Source organism: Populus nigra, chromosome 19 (assembly GCF_951802175.1).
Source record: "Populus nigra chromosome 19, ddPopNigr1.1, whole genome shotgun sequence".
In the NCBI taxonomy this organism is placed as follows: domain Eukaryota; kingdom Viridiplantae; phylum Streptophyta; class Magnoliopsida; order Malpighiales; family Salicaceae; genus Populus; species Populus nigra.
In genome coordinates this window covers 8,028,010-8,053,489 of record NC_084870.1, presented here as the reverse complement: position 1 = coordinate 8,053,489, position 25,480 = coordinate 8,028,010, and the positions used below count along the sequence as shown (strand labels likewise).

Sequence of the window (25,480 nt, the reverse complement as noted above, 5' to 3'; positions counted from 1 at the left end):
GGTATGTATAGAATAAAACATTCCGTACAAACTTTCCATTTCGTGTGCAACTATGAGCTATCATAACATCATAAACGATTCTCCGGTTTGTTTGGTAATAAAATATGATCACAACTGTGTTTTGTCATGATTGTAATTAAACAAAATGTTAAAAAATGTTTGGTTAAATATATATCATTATTTTCTATTAATTTTATTAAAAATTCTTTCTTGAAATCTTTATTATAAAAAAATATTATGGATATTTTTTCTTAAACTTATTTGTTTTAAATTATGACCCCTGTTTATTTTATAAAAAATAATATCTTAAAGATTACTTTCTAATTTTTTCCATGTTTATTTATTATTATAAAAATTAATTAATGAAAAATACTTTCTAATAAAAAAATATTTTTGTTTTGATAAAAGTAATTTTTTTAATTTTAAACGGAATATACTTTTTAAACTTTTAAAAAAATTCAAAATATTAAGTTATCTATTGTATCAATTTCTATTGTTATGTATTTTGATTTGAATTTTTTTTTTTTTATTTCTTCCCTTTAAATTTGATTTTCATATCAACTTTTATCCCTTTTCTTTTAATTATTTTTTTCTCTTGTTATTTTTTTAATTGAGATTTATATATATATATATATATATCATATTTAATCTTTATTTTTTTATTATTATTTATTTTATTTTATTTTAAATAATTTATAAAATTATTTTTTAATCTCATCATCTTAATTTTTTTGTAAGCTATATCTAGTCCTTATTTTTATAATTATTTATCTTATCCAACATAATTTATGAAATTGAAAAATATTTTCTTTAATTTTGTATTTTAAAATTTTATATCTATTATATTTGGTCTAAATTCTTGTAATAATTTTGAAAAGAAAAATAAAATATTTATAACTTATTTTTAAATTTATTTTTTATTGTATAGTCAAACACTTGAAGGTATTTTATAATTTATTTTTTATAAAGCTATTAAATATTTAAAAATAATTTAATTTTTAAAAATTTATTTTTTATAATATATATTCCTAAAAAAATATTTTAAAACAAAAACTATTACAATGACAAAGAAAAGCAAAGACTACGTGGGGCCTTCAAGAAATGCAAAGCAGCCACACCCATGTCATAAGTATCGTAGCTGGTGCTGTCCCCGACAGTTTTGCCAAGATAAATGGCCCCTGCATCACGTGATTTTTGCGTTGTGGGGTCACTTTTCCCGACCGCTAGATCAACGTTTGACCCCACTAATCTCGTCTAATCTAACACCCCTCTTGGTCCCACGTTTTCCACTCTTTATCGTTAAATGCTCAATCCTCACCGAGTTACAACGGTATGCTTGGGATTTAGTTGCTTGATAAAGGTATGTTTGGCTTATAGTTTTGGTTGTGGTTTAGTCCGAGGTGCCCATGGCTGTGGATGTGACTATATCGATGATTAAAGGAAGAATATTTGGTAAAAAGAGCAATTAAAAATATTTCAAAACTAGAAAGACTTCGGAGCTAGCTTTTCGGTTTCTAGTAATCAAACTAGTTTTTATTACTTGTGCTAAACAGCGAGCCATATTTTTTTTATAATCATAAAAAATATTAAAATAAATGAAGATAAATGATATATTTTTTAAAAGAATAAATATCAAGAAACTAAATTAATTTAGTTAAAATAAATTCTTTAAAAATAAGTTAAAACAAACAAAAGAACAAAATATAGAAAGACCTAAAAAAATTTTAAAATTAGTGAAAAATCATATATAAATAAAAAATAAAATGAAATTATGAAACTTAATATCCAATTAAATCTAATATCAAATTATGAAATTGAAAAATATAAGTCTTTTTAGAAAAAAAAATTAACTCGAGCAAATCTTTTAAGCCTGGGTAAACCCATCAAATTCACAACCCATTAAAATATAAATTTGAGTCAATTAAGAAGCTTGATTTAATGTTGAAAGATAAGGTAAATAAAAAATCAATTTAAAAAACTTTATGAGGTTAAAAATAGCATTAAGAAATAACGATGTTGAAATTTGAGATGTAAATACGATGAAAGATTATGAAATTATGAAAAGAAAAATGATTCTAAAAATCATCCAAAAAAAATAGCAACGAAAAAAATAATAATCGAATTTAAAATGAAAAAAAAATAATGGGAAATGAAATAATAAAAAAATTCAATTCTATAAACTAAATCAAGTAAAAAAAATGATGATTAAAATAACATGAATCAAATCTCAATGAGAAAAAAATGAAAAGTTGTTGTGAGATGTTGCAAGGATAAACATGAAAACCAAGAAAAAAAATAGAAAGAGAAGGAAAAACAAAAATTATTGTTGCCACATCGACAGGAATTGAGCCACACATAAAAGGTAACCTCCACTGTTATAATTTATAAATCAAAAAATGCTAAGAAAGTTGGTTTTTCTTTGTCATGAGCCACCACACGTGTCGTCTGAAAATAACAAGATAATTCATTATTGATGTATTTGTAGAACACGCAACTCTTTTTTTTTATTACTAGTTAATTAAATAAATGATCAAATCACCCCTGAAACCACATGATAATAGTAAAAAAATCAAAATGAAATGACTAATATAATCCTGGAGACAAGCCTATTATTTTTCTTATTCGGCAGTAAAGTAGCTACATTGCCGATGCCAAAGCAAATATCAAAAAACCTTTTCTTTTTAAAGGTAACCAGTAATTTAACTTTACCTAGAATTATAAAAAGACTAGGAAATCATCAAACAAATCTACAGCGACAGATGAATTTAGGTAAAATATTATTTTACCCTTAAAAATCAACTTTGTGTGATTTTCTATGAAGAGCAGGGATATCAATTCTCCGTCATAATCCACAATAATTAAAGGCACATCCACAGTGATTATTCCACAAGGCTTGGGTTCTGTTAATTTGCGTGAACCTTCAACTAACCTCTAGCTATCAAGCAGTTCGAGTAGCTTTTTAACTAGAAAAATCAACCCCCGCTAATGCCAAATAAATACTAAATAAGTTTACTGCTGGTATTAATAAAAAAAAAAACTAAAAAAAAGAGTAGTTTTTATTATTATACTTTCATGAAATGAATGATAAATTTTACAGTTTAATCTAATAAATTAAAAAAATAATTAATTTTATCATTTAATATTAAATTTATTAATAAAAATAAACAAGATACTCTTAAACAAATCTAAAAGACAAATAAATCAAAAAGAAATTCTATTTACTCTTGAAAAACAACATGGTGTGATTTTTTCTTGAATGGAAAATACATTAATTTACTGTTATACGTAGCTTTTTAACTTGAAAAATAGAGAAAAAAAAAGAAGGAAAAAAAGAGAGATGGGTTTTTTACTGTAATCCTTGTTCTAAAATACTATTCATTCATTCTAATTATACTGGTATTATGTTTTTTTCTTTTATTTATTAATTTTTTAAAATTCATTATTTAACGTAAGATTTATTTTATATCATGATATTCCATTCTCGTGACACAAATAGCAGATTTGACATGTTAACATAATTGACTTTTTTTTTTAAATTGATTAAAAATTATATCTCATTGTGTTGTTTTATTTGCTTTTTATTATGTTATTTAAGCTTCAGTACTTGAGAATAGTGTTTAACAAGTTGTTTGAGGTTATTTTTTATATTTTTTATATTTGTTTTTTTATAGTTTTATCATTCAACATTAAGTCAATTGAGAATTAAAATTGTTAATTTGTTTTAATCTACTTTATATGAAGATATACTGGTATCGTGATCAGGGTTATAGTCTTTGACTTCATTTTTTTAATTATATTATTAAGATGTTATTTTAGTCTCATAACCCAGGTCATGAATCCTTTAACTTAGAATTTGCTTTTTACCGAGTTATTCTCGTCTCATGACCTGTGTCACATGTTTAACAAGTTAACTCAGTCGACTCAATTTTTTTTTCTTTTTTTGATTTGATTGTTTTTTTTCTTCTTAATTTTATCACTTAACATTGTGCTTGATTGATAATCAAGTTTCGTGATTTATTATAACTTGTTTTTTATTAAATTATCTCGGTCTCATGGCTCGAAAATAATGTTTAATGGATTAACTTTGGGTGACTTTGTGCATTTTTTATCTTATTTTTTTAAATTATTTTTCTTACAAATCTCATCATTCAACATTGAATTATACGATTCAACATTGAATTATACGAGATTGACTACAAATCAAGCTTCATGTTTTTATTCTAACCAAAGTTGAATACCTAGCAAGCTAACTCGGGTCAAGTCAAGTTATTTTTTATTTTTTATATGAGGTTATGCTGGTCTCGTTATTTGGGTTATGGGTTTAACGAATTGATTAGTGTTATTTTTTTATATTTTTTTAGCAGCATCCCTCAACACTAGGTCTTATGATATTAGTTGTGGGTTTGACAGGTTAACTCAAGTTGTTTTTCCATGTCGTTTTTTTATTTTTATTTTTATTTTATCATTGAACATTTGGTTAACTAGGAATAAAGTTTCGTAATTTATTTTGAATTGTTTTATAAGAGGTTATTACAGTCTCATAACATGGATTGTGAATTTAACACGCTAACCCAGATTCACATGAGTCAATCAATTATATTGTTATATTAATATTAAAAAAAGTTACATTGAAATTTTTTTCAAGTTAAATTATATTTTTAAGAATTGTTTAAATTATTTTTATACCTGTAAAGTCAACTAAAACTACATCATATCCACTCCCCATGGTTTAGTTTTACATTTCCATTATAAAGAAAATATTAGCAACATCCTAACATTATTTTTACATTTTTTTTTTAAAATTAACATGACCTGCAGTGCCATGTTGGATAATGATCTTGTTATTATCTAAATTCCAATATAAATTAGATATTTTGATTTTTTGTTTTAACGAATATATCAATCATGGAGTATATTTAACGTTGACGCGTGAAAACTTAATTGTTAAAACAGAAAGAGTGCATTAAGTGCACTGTAGTAGATAAACGTGTGTCAATGCGTGTTTAGCATCTAGCATCTCTCATCCACAGTTACCAAACTCAAATGAGTGGCTAAAGTACAGCATGTCAGTATCTCGTATATGTTCACGGAGTTAATCTAGCATGTCGATATTCGATCCAATTAACTTGGTCATACCCAAGTAAATCTCATCAGATAAACTCTAGGAATTTTAAAAAAACTTTTTATTTAAAATAATATTATTTTATCTCCACCTTCTTAACTTTTTTATTTTAAAATGACATCTTTATGTTTAAAAAAACTTAGAAGACCATCGTTATGAAATAACCTTTAAATTGACTCGCTGTCTTACAGGTCAACTCAGCCAATCTCCAACTCAGGTCTGGATATAATAATTACGATCTCACCATCATAAATCACAGACGTATCAAATCAAAGGATCACGTCATGGTATTCATCATCCTCAATCATACCTGTTGTTTATCGCATTTTTGTGCTGCTTTTCTATTATTTAAAAGTAATATTTTTTTATTAGAAAATATATTAAAATAATATATATTTTTTATTTTTTAAAAATCATTTTTACATCAATACATTAAAAAAATTAATTTTAAATAAAAAATAATTTTTTTAAAAAATTATTTTTAACCACAAAAATAAATAAATAGGGCCGAAAACCGTGTGCTGCCTATCGTGGGTTCTTGATTTCTACTGCATCTGAAAGAGCATGGATAGAATAGTCTGTAGCCCATGGCGCCAAGTAGGCCCATGTTTGGCGCGGCGGGATTAGAACTCGTTTAGAAATGCAGTCCAACCCGTATTTTTTAAAAGTTATTTTTTTATTAAAAATTAATTAATTTTTATATGTTTTTTATTATCTTGATGTGCTGATTTAAAAAATATTTTTTTAAAAAAATAAAAAATATATTATTTTAATGTATTTCAGTACAAAAAATACTTTAAAAAATAACAACAACTACACTTCTAAACATGCTATAATAGTAATGTTTGGCCAAGTTGTAGATGTAGTTTTTAGTTGTCGCTATTGTAATTAGAAAAAAGTGTTCATTTCTTTGTACATGTTGAATAGCTTTCATGCTCAAGGAACCAAAAAACCTTTGTTATTTCAGGTTCTAACTTTCGGCTTTCAAACAATTCTGTTAATGACCTTTGGATTTTTTTTTCTATCCAAGCCCAGTTCAATTAAATTTTTTTTTCTTGGATATTAACCATCAAACACTAATACTTGAATTCGAAAGGTGAAAAAAAAAAAGATTTAATCGCCTTCTCTATCCTTTGGAATTAAAGTTACTGAAATGTCACCGGACACTTTCAGAGTTCAAAAAAGAAAATGGTCAGGTGCACCATTTTTTTCTCAAGTGGGCTCTTGAATAAAAGATAAAAACACGTTGTGATAAACTAGACTGTAGCTTCAATTCGATTATGTGTCCGTGGATTTCAATTTTGAGGCAGATAGACTCCAATTTCGCCTGGAAATATAAAAATAAAATACAGTCAATGAATAATGCAAAATTAAGGCATAATTTGTTTTTACTTACCAATAAAATTTAATTTCTTAGATTATTTTTTTTAAATTATTTTTATATATTAATATTAAAAATATTTGTAAATAAAAAATAATTTAAAAATAATCGTAATTACAATGCGAAAAGGAGCTCTGACACGGCACTCTCACGGTGATTGTTTTTTCCCCCTTCTTGATCCCTTGCATTTTTTCTTCACTGCAGTTTGGTCATTGCATTAAATTTCTTTTCATTCACGCCCTTTCAAATTATGTTTTCGTTCTTTTAGGTCTTGATGTCTATTTCTATTTTACGCTCCATTGCATTTTTCGCCTTGTCGTTATTAAATTAAGGATTTATCTTACAAAATACAATGCAAATTAGATGGCAAATTGACAGCCTTCAGATCCTCCCACGATACCCTGCTCACAATATTATCCACGCCTTTCTTTCCTTCTGGGTCCCTGATATTTTTTCTGCATTACAGTTTAGTCATCACGTTAAACTTCTTTTCAATTACACTTTTTTCAGAATTATATTTTACAGGCATAGGATAAGATTGGATCCAAATTTTGTTTACAACTGTTAATTTGCTGAATTCTGATGCAACACATGGGTGATTTTGGTGGTTTTTCTAGGGATTTTTTTTAACTACTGTAAAATGGAATTCTGAACTTCAAAAAGGAACCGAACAACACTTTATTGGATTCTTTCCCGAGAAGGTACAGGTGTTGAGGGTAGCCTGTTAAAATCCGATCAGAGGTTTTTTTTTTTATTTTAAAGAGATTTATCAGCACGTGCAATTTCACATACATGTGCTTGTCTGGAAGTGCATAATTTGTTATTACCGTTGTTGTTGTCTTGCTATAAAGAAGAGCCTTCAAGTGGAGAACTCTTGAATCATAGAAAAAACACTGATATCAACCAAACCACGGTTCATTCACAGGTGCATTATGTTATTGACATCTTTCTAAAAAAGAAAAGAAGTATTTTCAACCTTTTTCCTCGAGGATAGCTTCTCATGGGTCATGTACATTTATTTTATCATGGCAAAACTGTTGTATTTTAGTGTGTATTTTATTTTATATTGCGATGTTATGTATTTTTAATTTTTTTAATATATTTAAATAATTTTTTAAACCACATTCAAAACATAATTCCAGTTATAAATACTCTACTTGAAGCCTTGATTTTTTTTTAGTAAATTCATGATTTTTTTTTATAAAAAAAGAAATCACGTTAGTTTAAAACGACCACTTAATAATTTGTTAATTAAAACTATTGCAAGGATTTGATTGAGAATGGATTTGATATATACTGGGAACATAACTGATATTGCCTGTACAAGTCGAAGACTTTTTTCGAGGTCTGTCCGGAACTCGACTACAAAAAACACAACAAACTACAAAGTACAAACAGATCAAAGGCAATGCTAACAGACTGCGATCTGTCCTCATCATGCCCCCCCTCTCCCATTATTTATTACACTTCACCCTCCATGACAAACCACCCCCAACAGCTCAACTCCTCTTCATCCCTCCCTGCCAGTACTTTTAAACACGAAAAATAATAATACCGAGCTCGGAATCTGAACCAAAACATAGAACAACCCTTCGTTTTCTCCCTCAAACCTTAGCCACTCTGGTCTTGACCCAAGGCCCATCAACGAGAATCCATGGCAGGAGCACTAGAGTGCTGGTCAAGCAGAGCCAGCACAGACGAGGACATGGTTGAACAAGTCCTAATGAGAACACATGACAGATCAGAAGCCTCATCATCTTCAACAACGGAAGCAGCATCTCTACAACTATCTGATCAAAGCTCGAATCTTTCACCGAAAGACACTATTTCCTCATCTTCTGCAATGCAAAAAAAGCTTCAAAGATTGAGTCGAAATGTGTCCGAAGCCATTGCTTCACTTAAAAACTCATTGAATCTTGATTCACCACGTGACTCACAAGTGCAGCTAACGAGTTCTCAGCAGGGTAATTGTAGTGGTAATAAGAGTGAGAGATGTAGAAAGGTTGTGTGGGCCAGTGTTGTACGGAACCTTACCCAGTTGTATCCAGGGAGCCAGTTGCCTGAGAAGCTTGTGTCCAATATTAGAAAGCACTATGATTCTTTGCCACTCAGGTTTAATTTTTACTGGCGATCCAATCTTGCTTTACTTTATTGAATTTCTGCGACTGGGTTTTGTTTGATGGCCACGAAAATGGAGGAAAATTAGATAACGATGTAATTTTATTTTTTTTGGATTTACATTGCCTCCCTATTTAGCAAAAGATAGCGCACCATTTTATTTGCTTCTTTTTTTTTTTTTTTTTTTTTTGGGGGGGGTTGGGGGGGTCTACTAATAGAACGATAGCATCGATGTTAGAATTTGAGATTTACTCCACTATACCGAAAAAAGTTTTTAAAAAGCGTCTCGAAGAAAATTACCTTTTGTCTTCAAGGTTTCTGTTTACTTGTGTTATTTGCGTGATGTTGTCTTTTTCTTTCTTTCTGGTTAATTCTGGGTATTTTTGACAGTTATGCTCAGGCAGGGTTTGATATGAAAGAAGTGTTTATGCACATGAAGTTGATAGAGCAGGCACTAGTTGATGAGCAACCGGCAATAATGATACAAGAAGTGTCTGATGATGAGATACAGGGTGCTGTATACAAACTCACATTTGCTTGTAACTCTTCCATTTCGTGGCCCGTAATGTCTGGTGCTTTAGATAGTGCTTCCATTTGTTGCAAGAAGATACAGATCTTTGAAAAGAAGGGATTTACTCTTGGGGTTGTTCTTCTTTTAGTTCAAGCTGGACAAGCGAAATCATTTAAAGCTCGGATCGAGAATGCTTTAAAATCTTCTGTAAAGAAGTCCAAATCAACCGCAGTGAAGCTTCCATTTGGGCTTTGTGGGTGTCAAGAAGAGAATATTAGAGGAAACTTTGGTGAAATTGAAGAAGATCCCTGCGAACAAAATTTTAGGAATGGCATTGAGAATCCGAATTTGAAGATTCAGCTCGAGATGCCCTTACCCACTTCTTCGATAGTTGTAGCGGTTGATGAGTGGCAAACGATTAATTCTGGCGGGGATGAATTAGGGAAATGGCTTTTGAATTCTGATAATCTTGAATTTATTGATCAGATTGGACCAAGTTCCTTTAAGGGAGTTTATAAGGGCAAAAGGGTGGGAATTGAGAAGCTTAAAGGGTGTGATAAAGGGAATTCTTACGAGTTTGAGCTCCGAAAAGATCTGCTGGAATTAATGACTTGTGGTCACAAGAACATTCATCAATTTTATGGCATTTGTGTTGATGAAAATCATGGATTGTGTGTGGTGACCAAATTCATGGAAGGTGGATCTGTTAACGAGTTAATGCTAAAGAATAAAAAGCTTCAACCCAAGGAGATAATGAGAATTGCTACAGATGTAGCAGAAGGAATGAGGTTTATGAATGATCATGGTGTTTCATACAGAGACCTTAACACGCAACGAATTTTACTGGACCGGCACGGGAATGCTTGCCTAGGGGACATGGGCATAGTTACTGTTTGCAAGAGCATGGGTGAGGCAATGGAGTATGAAACAGACGGTTATCGTTGGCTAGCTCCAGAGGTTTGTTTTCTATCTTCCTTCGCTAGTTTCAAAATTCATGTCTCTGAAAGAAGTCAGTTCTGACCATAACTATCCATTCGATAAGCACTTGCCACGGCCACGAACCTAACCGTGATCAAAATTTATTGTGGTGACAGTGTTGCCAATTTGCCATAGTTCCAAGGTTCCATTATATGATTGCTTACGTGGACAATGAAACCAGTCTATCTTGTTCTTTAGTATGCATTTGAAAGGTTGTTTTGATTATCACAATTTTTAGCAAGTAATCACAATTCCATGTCGTCCACTAATCCCCCGTGGGATGTCCGCTTGTTGTCTTGCTCTGATGTTGGGATAGTTTAGTTTTTGAGGGATCATTGATGCATTTTGAGTTTGTTTGCATATTATAGATGCTGCATCCTTTATTGTGTAGCTGGGTTCCATCTCTTATTGCATACAGGTACTAACACATGAATACATTTTAATCTTTAATTTCCTAGCTATTACAAGGTACCGGAAATTTAACCAGGAGAATACTTGGTAGGAGTGTCTTTTCGTGAAAAACTATGTTATTACTGTAATCAAGGACATTGCTTAGACTCAATGTATGCGGGTGCTTTCTGGTTTCACTCAAATATGCTGAAAGAGACTTTAAATCACTCATCCCAGAATGATTGTTTGAGCATGCGCAACATGTCTTCATAATTGTTCTTGCTTTACATCCAAATACAACATTTGCCTTTGCATAACCACCCTTGTTTTCTCCATTAGGCAAATCATCTCAACCACTATAATATTTTTTTTTGGTCCACTTCTAGCAGAATGGTTTATTAGTGGAGCCCACTGATTTGATCTTTTAAACTTCAGGCATGATTGATGGTCCTTTTCAACCCCAAATTTGTAAGCCAATATGCGGGCACAAACTTTTTTCAAATCCATTTACCTATAGGAGCGATAGACATGTATTAAACTCGATGCAATTCTTGACATTAGCTTCAACCAGTCAAGTTCCTGCTGTTCAAATGCTATGGTCATTATGATACATAAACTTGCCTCCCTAAACAGGAAAGATGAACTGATCCCCTCCATTTCTGGTTGAAAACAGATCATTGCAGGTGATCCAGAGAATATCACCGAGACATGGATGAGCAATGCATATAGTTTCGGGATGGTGGTTTGGGAGATGGTGACTGGCGAGGCTGCTTATGCTGCATACTCACCTGTGCAGGCAGCAGTTGGTATAGCTGCTTGTGGCCTAAGACCAGAGATCCCCAAGGACTGCCTGCTAATCCTAAGATCTCTGATGACCAAGTGCTGGAACAATTCCCCATCAAAGCGCCCTCAGTTCTCTGAAATTCTATCAATTTTGCTCCTGCCTAGCAACCAATATCAATAGGTAAAAGTTCTTCCAGCCCCATGGAATGTGGTCGGATTATTACTGAATTGCGTGTAAAAAAGTTGTCCCTTGTCAAGTTATTATGTCCTATAATTGCATAATTGTAGATCTTGGAAGTTCACATAGCAGAAATGAAGGTATATTTCTTCTTGTAACTTATCGAATCAATCTCGCAAATCAAGGAAAAGAAGATGAAAAAGGTGCCTTGATTGGCCGATTGAGTTCTTTAGATTGTCTGCCATGGTGTTTATTTATTTCAAATCTCATCATGTTTGCAGCTTGAGTGATGGAAATATCAAAAATGTTTCTTTCTTTGCGTCTGTCGTCATGAATGACCAGGCATTCCACATTGGCTGCAAAAGGCGAGGATTATTAGATTAAAGAGAGAGGGTGGAAGAAAACAGAGGGAAACCAAGATTATATGCGGTCCTTTATGCCTACAAATTTTGAGTGATACAGGGAATTTGGGTATCCCAAGTTTTTTTTTTTACCGTGTTTAGCTTTTCAAGTGATGATTTGAAATATGTTAAAATAATATATTAAAAATTTTTAAATTTATTTTTAACATTAATATGATACATCAAAATAATTTAAAAACATTAAAAAAATTAATTTAAAAATATTCAAATTTTTAACTCCAATATCATTTTTGTGTCCAATAGAAAATGTGTTTTAGTTGAAAATAAATTAAAATAATGTTTTTTTAAGTTTATTTTTTATTTTAACATATTAAAATAATATATATAATACAGCTGTTGCGCAATTTCAAATATACCATCTCGGAATCATGGACTTGTGAGACTGAAAAGGGCATTTTAAGTCCTAACTTTTGACTCTAGACCTGTCTTGGTGAAGAATAAGATAATCGTTTTCAAGCTCTCTGGGTCCCAGCTTGAGGGGAACAGGTGGCTTGGACATAAACTAAGGACGTGCCGATCTGTCTGAAGTTGAAGGTCGCTGGGAGTTTGCGGTGATCCTCCTATAAAATCTCTAGTTCCATCATCAGGACCTGGTCATGTAATTTGAAGGAGGCACATGCATGGCATGTGCACCTGGCTACCCGGGTCAGAGAAATACTCCGAAGGACGGCGTTCTGTAGATCTAGCTTCGCATCAACTCTAGCTACCAGATTAATCAAATCATTAACTGGCAAGCATTTTTCTTTATTGGTAGTAAAAAAAAATCTTAATAAAATATACTATACAAATATTTTTTTAAAATACTAAAAAATATTAATTTAAAATAAATAAAAAAATAAAAAATGTTTTTTAAAAAATGCTTTTAAATACAAAAACTACCCTACCCTACAACACAGTAAACTTAGCAGTATTGTGTTTTTTTAGAGGAGTTGTTTGCTCATATAAAAAGTGTGTTAGTCCATTTTTTTTTACGGTTGAAAAATGTTTTTATATAAAAAAATCAATATTTTTTTGTTTTAAATTAATGTTTTTTTTTCTAAATTAATATTTTTGTATTTTTAAATTATTTTAATTTGTTGACATTAAATATTTTTAATTAATTAAAATAACCACGTAGCATAGCATCTAGGATCAAATCTCAGGGGACGCTGTGATGGGATGATCCTCGTTGAACCGAAAGAGAAGCCTATAAGCTGTCTGGCTGAAACAAGAGTCTAAACTTGCATTTTTAACCTTGTGAATGAATCATTGAGAGGAAGTCAAAGTATTTGGACTGCAGACCAGTTGTCAGATCTTGTCCGTCCACCATGCCTGGACCAGATCCAATGAAGGAATGCCAACATAAACTGAAGTAGCAAGTGAATTATGGTATTGGATAAGTGCCATGATATTATTTTCATGACATCATTGCATTAAAGGAATATGATTTGTCAGTGCGTATTGTATTAATAAAAAGAACATGAATATTTTTAGGCAAATGAACTTCGAATATGTTCTAGATGATTAAAGTTTTTCTCCTCTTGGCCACAGATGATTGGTGAGAAATTATGGGTCTCCAAAATCAAGGCTCCTTATCGTCCGGCGTGCCATCCACTTGTCTGTGCCTCCGGGAAGCAGGGGAGCTTACCGTACAATGTCATCATAATAATCTTCGTAAAGATACTGTGTGCATGACGCGCCAGCAGGTGCAATAATGGTACATTAACTTCCTCTCCCCTCCTGTCGCTAGTTCGCTAGTCACACTACTAGCCCGTGACAACTGACAAGCATGGATGCATTAGGCTGCTTCCTTGCTCTGTTGTTCATAGTATGCGGGGAAACATGCCCAGAAGTGGTTTCATGGCATCCCCCTCTTTGTTTGAGAGTTAAATTATAACTTGGTCCCTTTACTATACAAGAATTGATTAACTAGTCCTCGTAGCTTAAAAACTATATATTTAATCCCTGTATTATTAAATCCATTTGCTAATAACTGTTGTCCCTTTTATGTTCTTTTCCATTTTCTCTCGAGAAGAGAAAAAAACGAAAAGAGAACCTGGTAACATGGGAAAACTTGATGACAAGATAATGCATTTTTTTGATAAAAATAACTACTAGATTGAGGATGGCCCGTGTCAGTTAAGAGATTACTTGGTTATTTCTCATGCTGAAAATGTAATTTAATTGGTTTTGATAAAATTAAGTAATGATCAACTCTTTTGGCTAGTGAAAAATCTTAACTCGTCAAAATAAATAAAATAGAGATTTTGAGTTCCAAAGAAATGGCCGCTAGAGTGCAGAAGGACCCAATTAACAAGCCGTAGGCCGTTTCGTTAGCTTCTTAGTTTTTTGTGCTCAACAAGGCTTTAACATTCTTAACCCAGTTTATGTGCCTCGTCTCATATTTCAGGCCCATACGTTTAACACCGAAGCAAACCCATGGACCCGTGCAAAACCAGTTTTTTTTTTTAAAAAAAAAAACTGGACTCACCATGGGTAGTAGCAGGGACGATTCTTTTGAAGAGGATCAGTTTTTACTTATAAAAATAATTAAATTAAAATTTTAATAATTAAATTAAAATTTTGTAGGGTATAAAAAAACTAAAACCGGTTCAAATTAATCAGTTGCTGCTCGAGTTGTTATTTTATATTAAAAACCAAAATGACTAGTTTTAGTTCTGTTCAGTTCAGTTTTGATGCGATTTAGGTATTTTACATTAAAAATCTAAAAATATATTATTTTTAAAGGTTATTTTTGTTTACTTTCTAATGAGCTTGATTTTAATTTGATTTGATTGATTTATTTATTTTTGGTTTGGATTTTTAATTTTAAACTTATAAAATCAAAACCAAATTGAATTGAATATTTTTTAAAATATATTAACTGATTTAATCAGTTTTTTTAATTTTTTTTTAATTTTCTTAAGTTTCTCAAGTTTTTTATTTTTTTACTTACTAGCAGATGTTTGAAGCACGTCGTTTTCGATACTCACTGTAGATAGATGCCTTGGGCATGTTGGAGGCTTGGAGTAAAAGAAATGTTGGAGTCTTTTGAGATAGCTAGATAGTTTTTTTTTTTTTTTTTTTTTTTTGAGATAAAGGGTATCTTAGAATCAAATTACATCTTGATTGAGAATAAATAAAAACGCACTTTCACATTTACCTGGTGTATGTAAAAAAGATTAATAGATTCATTCAAATATGATTCTGAGTTTGAATCTATAAAATAAAACAGCATGTCTCATCAATCACTGCAACAACGATGTTTGGGAGCATTTCATGAAATAATAAATTATATTTTTTTAATTTTTTTATATATTTCTAAATTATTTTGATGTTTTGATATTAAAAATAAATATTAAAAAATAAAAAATATTACTTTAACGAAAAAAACTTTAAAAATAAATCACTATTTACATCAATTATTTAGAACCTGAATAGCCCGGTGAGCAGTAAGAAAAAGGGAATGGATGTTTAATCACTACTACGGATGCTGGGAATGCTTTGGAATCGAAGCTAATTTAAATAATTATAGAGGTGAAGATGGTGTGCTGCAACTTGTATGTGTATATATATATATATATATATATATATATATATATATGGAAGCACATCTCCACGATCACTTGCACTATAAAATAGACGTCCAAGGACCGATCACCAGATGATACATTGCTATAAAATGCGACGGTTTTTTTAGATCAAATGGTCTTGAATCAACATGCAGCATATAGCTGTTATTAAAACCCGTTTAGAGTTTAGAATTATAATTGTTTTTTAAAATATTTTTTATTTAAAAATATATTAAAATACTTTTTTTTATTTTTTAAAAATTATTTTTGATATTAGTACATTAAAATAATATGAAAATATCAAAAAAATATCAATTTAAAATAAAAAAATATTTTTTTTAAATTTTTTCAACAACACTTTTAAAACATAAAAATAAATAGAGTATAAAAAATCAAAAAATCGAAAAGTACAAACATGAAAAGGAAAGGGGATGTAGGGTGTGCGTGGAAGTAAGTTCTAAACCTATTAAAAAAAATATTTTGATATGTTAATATTAAAAAAATAAATTTTAAAAGATATTTTTAAAAGTTACTATTATTATATTTTTAAATACATTAAAAACAAAAAAAGAGGGGACGAGGATGAGCTCCTAGAAAAGATGGTTCCAGTACAGTGGTTCCGTTTAAAGGGAGAAGCTACCCTTTATTATTCCTTGCCCCTTTCTCTTGGTTTACTCTATTTAGTGTGGGTTGTTAATATTACAATGTATAGTGTATCTGTATTTAAGAATATATTTAAATATTGTTTTGTATTTTATAATTTTTTCATAACAAAAAATTAAAATGATAAAAAAAATTAAAATGTAACGAGATTTAAAAAACATTTCAAAAAAATCAATTGAAACATATTATCAAACAAGACCTTATTATTTTGTGTTGGATGCCTCTATCTAGTCCCAAGCCAAGGGCCCATTGTTGCAGAATAAAATAAAGATAAAAACAGAGAGACAAAAGATTCGGTTTGAAACGGAAGAGAAGATAAAATTCCATTTCCTATATTAAAATTCAACTCTGAACTCCTTAGTCCTTGCCAAAGAAGTAAACAATAAAAATAATCAACAGCTGCTAACCTGTGGCTTACCCAAAACTCCAAAGCCCTGATTGGGCTGTGTTTGCATTAAAGTTTGAGTCAATTTTGATTATTTTTTTAATTTTAAATTGTATTTTTTAATTTCAAAAATAATTTTTAAAAAATATTATATTAATAAATTTTTAATTAAAAAATATTTTGAAAAATAACATTAACCATACTCCCAAATAATTTTTAAAAATGTAATTTTTACTTCATGTCATTTTAATTGTAATATATTTTTTAATATTTGAGATATCATCTAATCATGAGTGTTAATTAAAATCAATCTTTATAAAATGATTTTAAAGCTGTATCTTCTATATTAATTTGGTGCCTTGATAAAAGTTTACTTTTTTTTTTTGTTATTATAAACTCCAAAATCTAAATTAAAAAAACCAAGAAAAAGTATAGACGCATTAAAGATAACCTTTTAAAATTACTGTGATTATTGACCCTCCTTGTCTACCTTCGAGATTGAAAGAAATTCGCGGACCTTGTCACCGACCGAAAGTCGTATGTGCCTTGCGTGGTGGCCGCGGTTGACACTATTTTGCATGGAACATTCTAGTAGCCACCAAGGTGGTTGAATTGTTGCATTCATTACAGGTAACTATTTTTTTTTTAAAAAAAAAAGCTGATATCATTTAAATCAATAAAATATACACGCAAGAAGCGTGTATTTTTTTCAGTTGACACAAAGTTTAATAGGCTTGGGTTATGTAATGAAAACATTTCTCTTTTTTTAAAAAAAATAAAATGAAAATAAAACCTTTTAATAAAAACTAAAATTTTAACCGGGTAACCCTCTAATACATGATCTAATAGTAAAATTTTAGGATTGAAGGATTTATTTTCCTTGTAGTTTCAAGTTCGAGTCGCGTGGTTGCTAATGAGATGATCACTAGAGGCTTATATAATAATTAATTTTAAGGGTATGAAATTAATTAATATGCGTGTAAACTTACTCAGAAACTAATATTAATAATCCGGGTAAACAAGATAGTTTTCTCGGCTGAGTTTAAAGAGAAAAACATGCTTCTTAGTTCTTGAAACTAGTTCTTGAAACTCTGAGATGTTACACAAGGCACAAGATTTCTATCCATTATTTGAATTAAAATTCACCAAAACGTGTCGAGGAGATTTTATAAATTTAATCACACTAGGTAATATTTTTTTTTATGAACATATGTCTGTGTTTATCAAGAATCCCAGCAATATAATTAAATCCAGCCATCTTAAAATTCGAATCAAACCAAATCTTTTCCTTTACTCACTACACGCTATTTTTATTATCAAATACATGCAAGTAAATTAAATATAATTAAATCAAACATGGTTATAAAATAAAATAAGAAAATCATGGATGTTAAACTCAATGTAGCACACCGGAATGACTTGGAAAATTCACAATTTAAAATCTCATTTAAATTAAATTTTAAATTAAAAAATATTATTTTAGTAAAATGCGGTTAATATATTTAGATTTACTGGTGATGTAATTAACAGAGATCAAATAATGTTTTTTCTAAAATGACATTAAATGTTTTCAGAAATATTGATGGGTGCCTTAGAACTGTTCTTCCAAAAAGATCCCTGGTCCCATCCCAGCCCAAAACTCTAAGCCCAAAATACCCCCCACCTCTCCTCCACTTCCATTTCTACAAAAACTTCTCCATTTTTCTCCACAAGCTACCAAAAACCAAACCCCAATCTTTTCTCCCTCCCTCCCCTCACACTCCATCCTTCCGTTGCTCACAGTGCTAAGCGGTACGTTTACTGCTCCTCTAATCAATCCCTTTCTCAACATTTTCGCATTCGAATCTTATCAGACCCTACCTAGGGTTTATGGTATTATTATTATTACTAGCACCGATCTTTATTTTTATCAAAAACAGTTTCTCTATTTTTTTTTTATTTTCCATTCTAACAATCTTGATTTTGATGGGTGTTCGTAGCTTGTTTGGTCGTTTGCTATACTTTATGCTTCCTAAAAAGCGACCTGTTGAAGCAGAAGAAGCACCAGATAACAGCATACCAGATTCATCTTCTTTCGAAAAGAAACGGGTCGATTGCGATTTGGAATCGACTGTGATTTGTAACAAAAAAAGCTGTGTTACTGGTAATTGCAGCAACACCGAAACCGAAACTAACAACCATTGTAAAGAGGAAAACTTGATCATGGCACCTGGTGATTCGAACCCGATGGAGATTGACGAGGATCTTCACAGTCGGCAGCTTGCTGTTTATGGAAGGGAGACAATGCGAAGGCTTTTCGGTTCAAATGTTCTCGTTTCCGGGATGCAGGGTCTTGGTGCTGAGATTGGTACAAATGATGAGATTTTTAACTCGTTTTTTTTTAATTGATACCACTTGGGTTTCCTGTTGTGAATTTTTGGATTTTACCGTGAATATATTGCAAAATCCGTCTCCTGTAAACAAAATAGGATTCTGCTTAATCTAACCACAGGCCTAAAAGGTAGCAAAATATGGCGCAGCAAATGAAATAGAGATGGTCAATAGAGATTCCTATGGATATGTGTAGTGGCTATAGCTGTATTTGATGTCCCCCTAGGATATAGATAGAGACTTTGCTCTCTAACTTAGTTTGGGTTCTTCACAAGTTCCAACATAAGAAATATAGGGTGCTTTAAATCATTCGAGACAACTAGGATTAACAAGATTTGATTTGTATATATCATGTGTTGAGTAACAAAGGAAACATAATGTGAAAATCGTGATCTGGAAAGGGAGCTTCCTCTGGCTATTTCTCTTCATAACTTTCCATTTTAGTCCTGTTTGGTGTTTTATCTCAATTTTACATAGAATCAATTGGAGTCATATCAGATGGATAGTCAATTTTTATTAACCTTGCTTTGGGCAGTTTGTATGATATTATTTTCACCGTGGGAGGGGTAATTATCTAAACCTATGGAAGCCATTACTTGAGTTGACATAGAGCTATTTAAGGAATGCTGTGGTCTTTAATATGGATTGTTCTTGTTCTTGTTGGAGTCAAGCCTTTTGACCCTTCTTTAATGTGTGGTTCTCTTCCTACAGCAAAAAACCTCATTCTCGCTGGTGTCAAGTCTGTGACATTGCACGATGAAGAAATAGTGGAGTTGTGGGATTTATCCAGCAACTTTGTCTTTTCAGAGAATGATGTTGGTAAGAACAGGGCCCTAGCATCTGTTCAGAAGTTGCAAGATCTCAACAATGCAGTCAGCATCTCAACCTTGACTACAGAATTGACAACAGAACAACTTTCTAAGTTCCAGGTACTTCCATGTCTCTCCACATTGATATAATTAGAAGAAAGCTTGTCCTCATATATGCGTTGTGACATCTTGACCAATTGGATAATCTTGATCAAAACCTGCCAGTTGCTTAGCAGGTAGCTATCAAGATTACTAGCAAATCTTTCTTTCACAAGGAAAAAATGTTATTACAAATGTATGTCTGAATATGCTACTAATTTTGAATGTTTGTGATTATATTAAATGAAATATCTGAGCAAATCCTTTGTGAATGACTGATTTGGTCAATGCTAGTTGATGTTTGCATTTTAATTAATGCTATTCTAGGTTTTGCCTGTAGTTCTTTTGTGCTACAAACATAACCCTATGAAAGTGAAAACATAGAAACAGTTTTTTTTTTGGTGTATGTGTGTGCGTTCGCATCATATTGTTGGGTGACCCACACAACAAGAAATGCCAATTCTTAATGATACCATTGTTTGGTTCAGTGAACTTCCAATATCTTCTGTCCACAAAGGCTCACAAGTGTAATTTTTGTTTACCTCAACCAATAAAATGAAACATAAAATTCATAACTGTTATATAAGATTGTCTCAACTCTCAAAAGCATTAAATGTCCAAAGAAACAATACTTTAAGGGGTGATCAAGAGGACACGAGTGAAGGTTTTGTACACTTTCTGGTACTAAGGATTGCATTCCCCCACCTTTCTGTTGCTTCAATAAAATTCTAAGATTATCTAAATGCTAAAGTGAAAGATTTAGATCTTCATGCAAATACGGGGAGAAAAACCATCTCAGGGCATTATATTCTCAGTGGGCCATCACTGTGTCCAGGGGCAGCAGTGGGCCCCTGGCCCCTCAAAATTTTCAAAATTCTTTATAGTCCCTGTGATTCAGTATATATTTCATACTGGTCCTATAATTTTCTAATTTGGCCCATTCAGAAAATATTGTTTTTTTATTCTTCAAAGTTTTATTGTGTCTAAGTTGCCCCCCTAACAATTCTAGTCATCCTCTGCCATTGACCGTGTCAATGATACTTCTTTCTCTGGTCTACTTGAATGCATTGCTTTTCTTGTTTTGCAAAATACATATGTATTTGCCTATGCTGTTTTATGCCACTTATTTTCTGGTGGTGCAGGCTGTTGTATTTACAGATCTCAATCTTGACAAAGCTATTGAGTTTAATGACTACTGCCATAATCACAAGCCTCCAATCTCTTTCATCAAGGCTGAAGTTAGAGGTCTCTTTGGTTCTGTGTTTTGTGACTTTGGACCTGAATTCACAGTGTTTGATGTTGATGGAGAGGATCCACACACTGGTATAATTGCATCTATCAGCAATGATAACCCTGCACTGGTGTCATTTGTTGATGATGAAAGGCTTGAGTTTCAAGATGGGGATCTTGTTGTTTTCTCTGAAGTGAAGGGAATGACAGAACTTAATGATGGAAAACCAAGAAAGATTAAAAATACCAGACCATATTCATTTACTCTCGAGGAGGACACCACAAACTTTGCTACCTATGAGAAAGGCGGGATTGTCACACAGGTGAAACAGCCCAAGGTGTTGAATTTTAAGCCATTGAGAGATGCAATCAAAGATCCTGGTGAATTTCTTTTGAGTGATTTCTCGAAGTTTGACCGTCCACCTCTCTTACACTTGGCATTCCAAGCACTGGACAAGTTTGTGTCCGAGATTGGTCGCTTCCCTGTTGCTGGTTCAGAAGAAGATGCTCAAAAGCTTATATCTCAGGCAAGTCACATCAATGAAAACTCAGGAGATGCGAGGGTGGAGGACATTAATCCAAAACTTCTGCGGCACTTTGCCTTTGGTGCCAGGGCTGTACTGAATCCTATGGCCGCTATGTTTGGTGGTCTGGTGGGACAAGAGGTTGTCAAAGCATGTTCTGGAAAGTTTCATCCTCTCTTTCAGGTTGGTATCAATTTAAAACTTTTTGAATCTTTTTAAGCCTGCTTCTCTCTCAAACCAACTTAGGCATACATTAAACTTCAGTTCTTGTTCCTCGAGCTTTTTTTATACTTTTAAAGAATTTCATCTATATACTTGGAGTATTTGGATATAAACAAATAGTGGGTACTTGTATATACACACTGTTAAAGGATTTTATCTATATACCCGATTGCTTTGACTGGGCCTTTAAATTCAGTTTGATCAGAAGAACTTTTGCGTACTGTCCAGGGTTTCATTACCATAACCTCCTAACTTGATAAACTTGCCATGTTTAATATATATATATATATATATATATATATATATATATATATAATTTTACTTGCCTTGAATGTGGTTGTTTCCAAAGTTGAGCATCTACTTATTGATTCAACTTTATTGCTTACTGTGGTGACCTGACCTTACCTTTTCTGCTGTAACAGTTCTTTTATTTTGACTCTCTGGAATCACTTCCTACCGCTAATTTGGATCCCAGTAATTTCAAGCCACTAAATAGCCGTTATGATGCACAAATCTCAGTTTTTGGGTCCAAGCTTCAGAAGAAGCTGGAGGATGCTAACTTGTTTGTTGTAGGATCTGGTGCACTTGGCTGTGAATTCTTGAAGAATTTAGCACTGATGGGTGTTTCATGTGGTGAACAAGGGAAGCTGACAATAACTGATGATGATGTGATAGAGAAGAGTAACTTGAGCAGGCAGTTTCTCTTCCGTGATTGGAACATTGGACAGGCTAAATCCACTGTTGCAGCTTCTGCTGCTGCATTAATAAATCCTCATCTCAAGATTGAAGCACTGCAGAATCGTGTTGGCTCTGAAACAGAGAATGTCTTTGATGATACCTTCTGGGAGAACTTAACTGCTGTTGTGAATGCTTTGGACAATGTCAATGCGAGACTTTATGTTGATCAGAGGTGCTTGTACTTTCAAAAGCCTCTTCTCGAGTCTGGAACCTTAGGTGCCAAATGCAACACTCAGATGGTCATTCCTCACCTGACTGAAAATTATGGCGCTTCAAGGGACCCGCCTGAGAAACAAGCACCTATGTGCACTGTGCATTCATTCCCACATAACATTGACCATTGCTTGACATGGGCTCGATCGGAGTTCGAGGGTTTGGTGGAGAAAACCCCAGCAGAAGTGAATGCCTATTTGTCAAATCCAGTTGAATATACTAATGCTATGAACAAAGCTGGTGATGCTCAGTCAAGGGACACTTTGGAACATGTTCTTGAGTGCCTCGAGAAGGAAAAATGCGAGACATTCCAGGATTGCATTACATGGGCTCGTTTAAGGTGCTCTCCTTGATTGGGTTTCCAATTCTCTGTATGATAGGACATACCTTGTTCTGTTTCTTGACTTTATGCTCACTTTGTCTTCAGGTTTGAAGATTATTTTGCTGATCGGGTGAAGCAGTTGATTTTCACTTTCCCTGAGGATGCATCAACTAGTACTGGTGCTCCATTCTGGTCTGCCCCCAAGCGATTCCCCCATCCACTTCAGTTCTCAGTTGTAGATCCAAGTCACCTCCATTTTGTCATGGCAGCATCAATATTGCGAGCAGAGACTTTTGGGATCTCAGTTCCTGAGTGGGCGAAGCATCCTAAGATGTTGGCTGAGGCTGTGGAGAAGGTGGTAGTGCCAGAATTTCAGCCAAGAGAAGACGCAAAAATTGAGACAGATGAGAAGGCTACCACCCTGTCTTCTGCATCTGTAGATGATGCAGCGGTAATCAATGAACTTATCAAAAAATTAGAGCAGTGCAGGCAGAAGCTGCCACTTGGGTTCAGGATGACGCCAATTCAATTTGAGAAGGTCATATCTCTTGTTCAATTTATTTAGCATGCATTTTTTGGGCCATCCTGCTGTTGAATCAAGATGTTATCCAACATTTTTTCTTATGAACTTAGCTGAAAATTTTGAAATATTTGCATTAATTGATCAAGGGTAGTGTTTGCTTCATGATGTAAATGGAAATACTTAAAAAAAGAAAATATGTGGCCAAAATATAAGGGGAGTCACTTTTATCAGCCATTCAATATTCCTGAGCCAACCGAAATTTAAGTTATCTTCCTTGATTGTGCAGGATGATGATACAAACTACCACATGGATCTGATAGCTGGTCTCGCCAACATGAGAGCAAGAAACTACAGCATTCCTGAGGTTGACAAGCTGAAAGCCAAGTTTATTGCTGGAAGGATCATCCCTGCTATAGCAACCTCCACAGCTATGGCTACTGGTCTTGTGTGCTTGGAGCTATATAAGGTTCTGGATGGTGGACACGAAGTGGAGGACTACCGCAATACATTTGCCAACCTTGCACTTCCTCTGTTCTCAATGGCCGAGCCTGTCCCACCCAAGGTTATCAAGCATCAGGATATGAGCTGGACAGTTTGGGACAGGTGGATCCTAAAAAACAATCCTACTTTGAGGGAACTTATGCAATGGCTCAAGGATAAGGGTCTTGATGCCTATAGCATTTCACATGGTAGTTGCCTGCTTTACAATAGCATGTTCCCTCGGCATAGAGACAGAATGGAGAGGAAGGTGGTTGATCTGGTGAGGGAAGTGGCTAAAGTAGAGTTGCCTGCATATCGTCGCCACTTTGATGTCGTTGTGGCATGCGAGGATGATGAAGGCAATGATGTTGACATTCCTCCAGTATCTATTTACTTCAGTTAGGTTATCTTTGTCCGTTTCCCCAATCAGTAAGTCAGTCTTGAGATTGCAGGACTTGAGATTGCAGGACGAGGGGTGGAGTCCCTTTAACAGTTAGATTTCATTTCAATGCTGCTGCATCTGTGAGCACACAATATGGATATTTTTCACACAACCTTTTGACATTTCAATAGTATAAACCAAATAGCAACTTCTATTTCAAGATATATGAATGCTGAATGCTGTGGACCTGAGGTATTTACATCGTGGATGCAACCGGGTTCTGCTGAGTTGATGATATTGTTCATTAGAGTTTGAAAGCAAGTTTAGTGAGAGAGACAGATCTTTGTCCTAGACGGACTTGAAGAAGCAATTTTCCTTATTTGTCGTGTTAACTTCCTTGTCCTAGACAGGACACACGGGCAAGTGCAAGGTGATTATTTTAGGTCTCGCCGCGGATACTGAAAGATATTAGAATTCAAATGCTTTCAAATTACGATGTTAGATATGTAACTTGTGTCCGAAGTTTTCTTTTCCTATAGAGAAGAGGTCCCAACCTGATTTTTTTTGTGTGGAGAGCGGGTATCGAGCTATAATTTATTGATATTATTCTCCTGAAAATCTAATATTAGTAACAAATAATGAGGTATACTTACGACTCAAAGTAATTTGCTTTTGCTATCTTATATAAATGAAAGGAATACTGTTAATTTTGTAGCTGGTCTAGTTTGTTAGCGTTTGGTGAGATGGGTAAAAATGCCTGTTCATTTTCTTAATATCATGAGTTAAAATATTGAGAATATCCTCACTTTCCAATTAAAAAAAAGCTGCTATTGTTATTCAAAGATTATGTCTGCGAGGGTGTCATTGTAAAGTCACCTTACCATTTATCTTCTTTATTGCAATGAAAGAAGTGGGTTTGGTGTGGGGATAAAAATTCACTTACTTGGAAGTTTCACGCAGAAATAGACCAGCGGGGCTTGTGGTGGGTTACAACGAGAATATAGCAAAATTTATTTTTATATATTGATATATTTAAATGATAAAAAAAATTAAATTTTAGCCAACTCTATTTATTACACAATACCA

General features: G+C 32.7%; 2 protein-coding genes across 4 annotated transcripts; both read left to right on the top strand.

Moving 5' to 3' along the window:
• Window positions 1-7,884: 7,884 nt before the first annotated feature.
• Window positions 7,885-11,693, top strand: LOC133679383 (uncharacterized). The gene is made up of 3 exons (XM_062101965.1): window positions 7,885-8,615; window positions 9,012-10,089; window positions 11,174-11,693. The coding sequence occupies exons 1-3, from the start codon at window positions 8,158-8,160 to the stop codon at window positions 11,462-11,464; spliced, it is 1,827 nt and encodes a 608-aa protein (XP_061957949.1). The 5' UTR covers window positions 7,885-8,157; the 3' UTR covers window positions 11,465-11,693.
• A 6,444-nt stretch (window positions 11,694-18,137) lies between these two features.
• Window positions 18,138-24,618, top strand: LOC133680549 (ubiquitin-activating enzyme E1 1-like). 3 transcript variants are annotated; one of them, XM_062103559.1, is made up of 7 exons: window positions 18,138-18,273; window positions 18,462-18,829; window positions 19,564-19,781; window positions 20,903-21,697; window positions 22,159-23,027; window positions 23,115-23,547; window positions 23,819-24,618. In XM_062103559.1, the coding sequence occupies exons 2-7, from the start codon at window positions 18,487-18,489 to the stop codon at window positions 24,413-24,415; spliced, it is 3,255 nt and encodes a 1,084-aa protein (XP_061959543.1). In that variant the 5' UTR covers window positions 18,138-18,273; window positions 18,462-18,486; the 3' UTR covers window positions 24,416-24,618. The 3 variants fall into 3 exon arrangements, with proteins under 3 accessions (XP_061959543.1, XP_061959544.1, XP_061959545.1); XM_062103560.1 differs by having other exon boundaries at window positions 18,184-18,354; XM_062103561.1 differs by lacking the exon at window positions 18,138-18,273 and having other exon boundaries at window positions 18,433-18,829.
• Window positions 24,619-25,480: the final 862 nt, after the last annotated feature.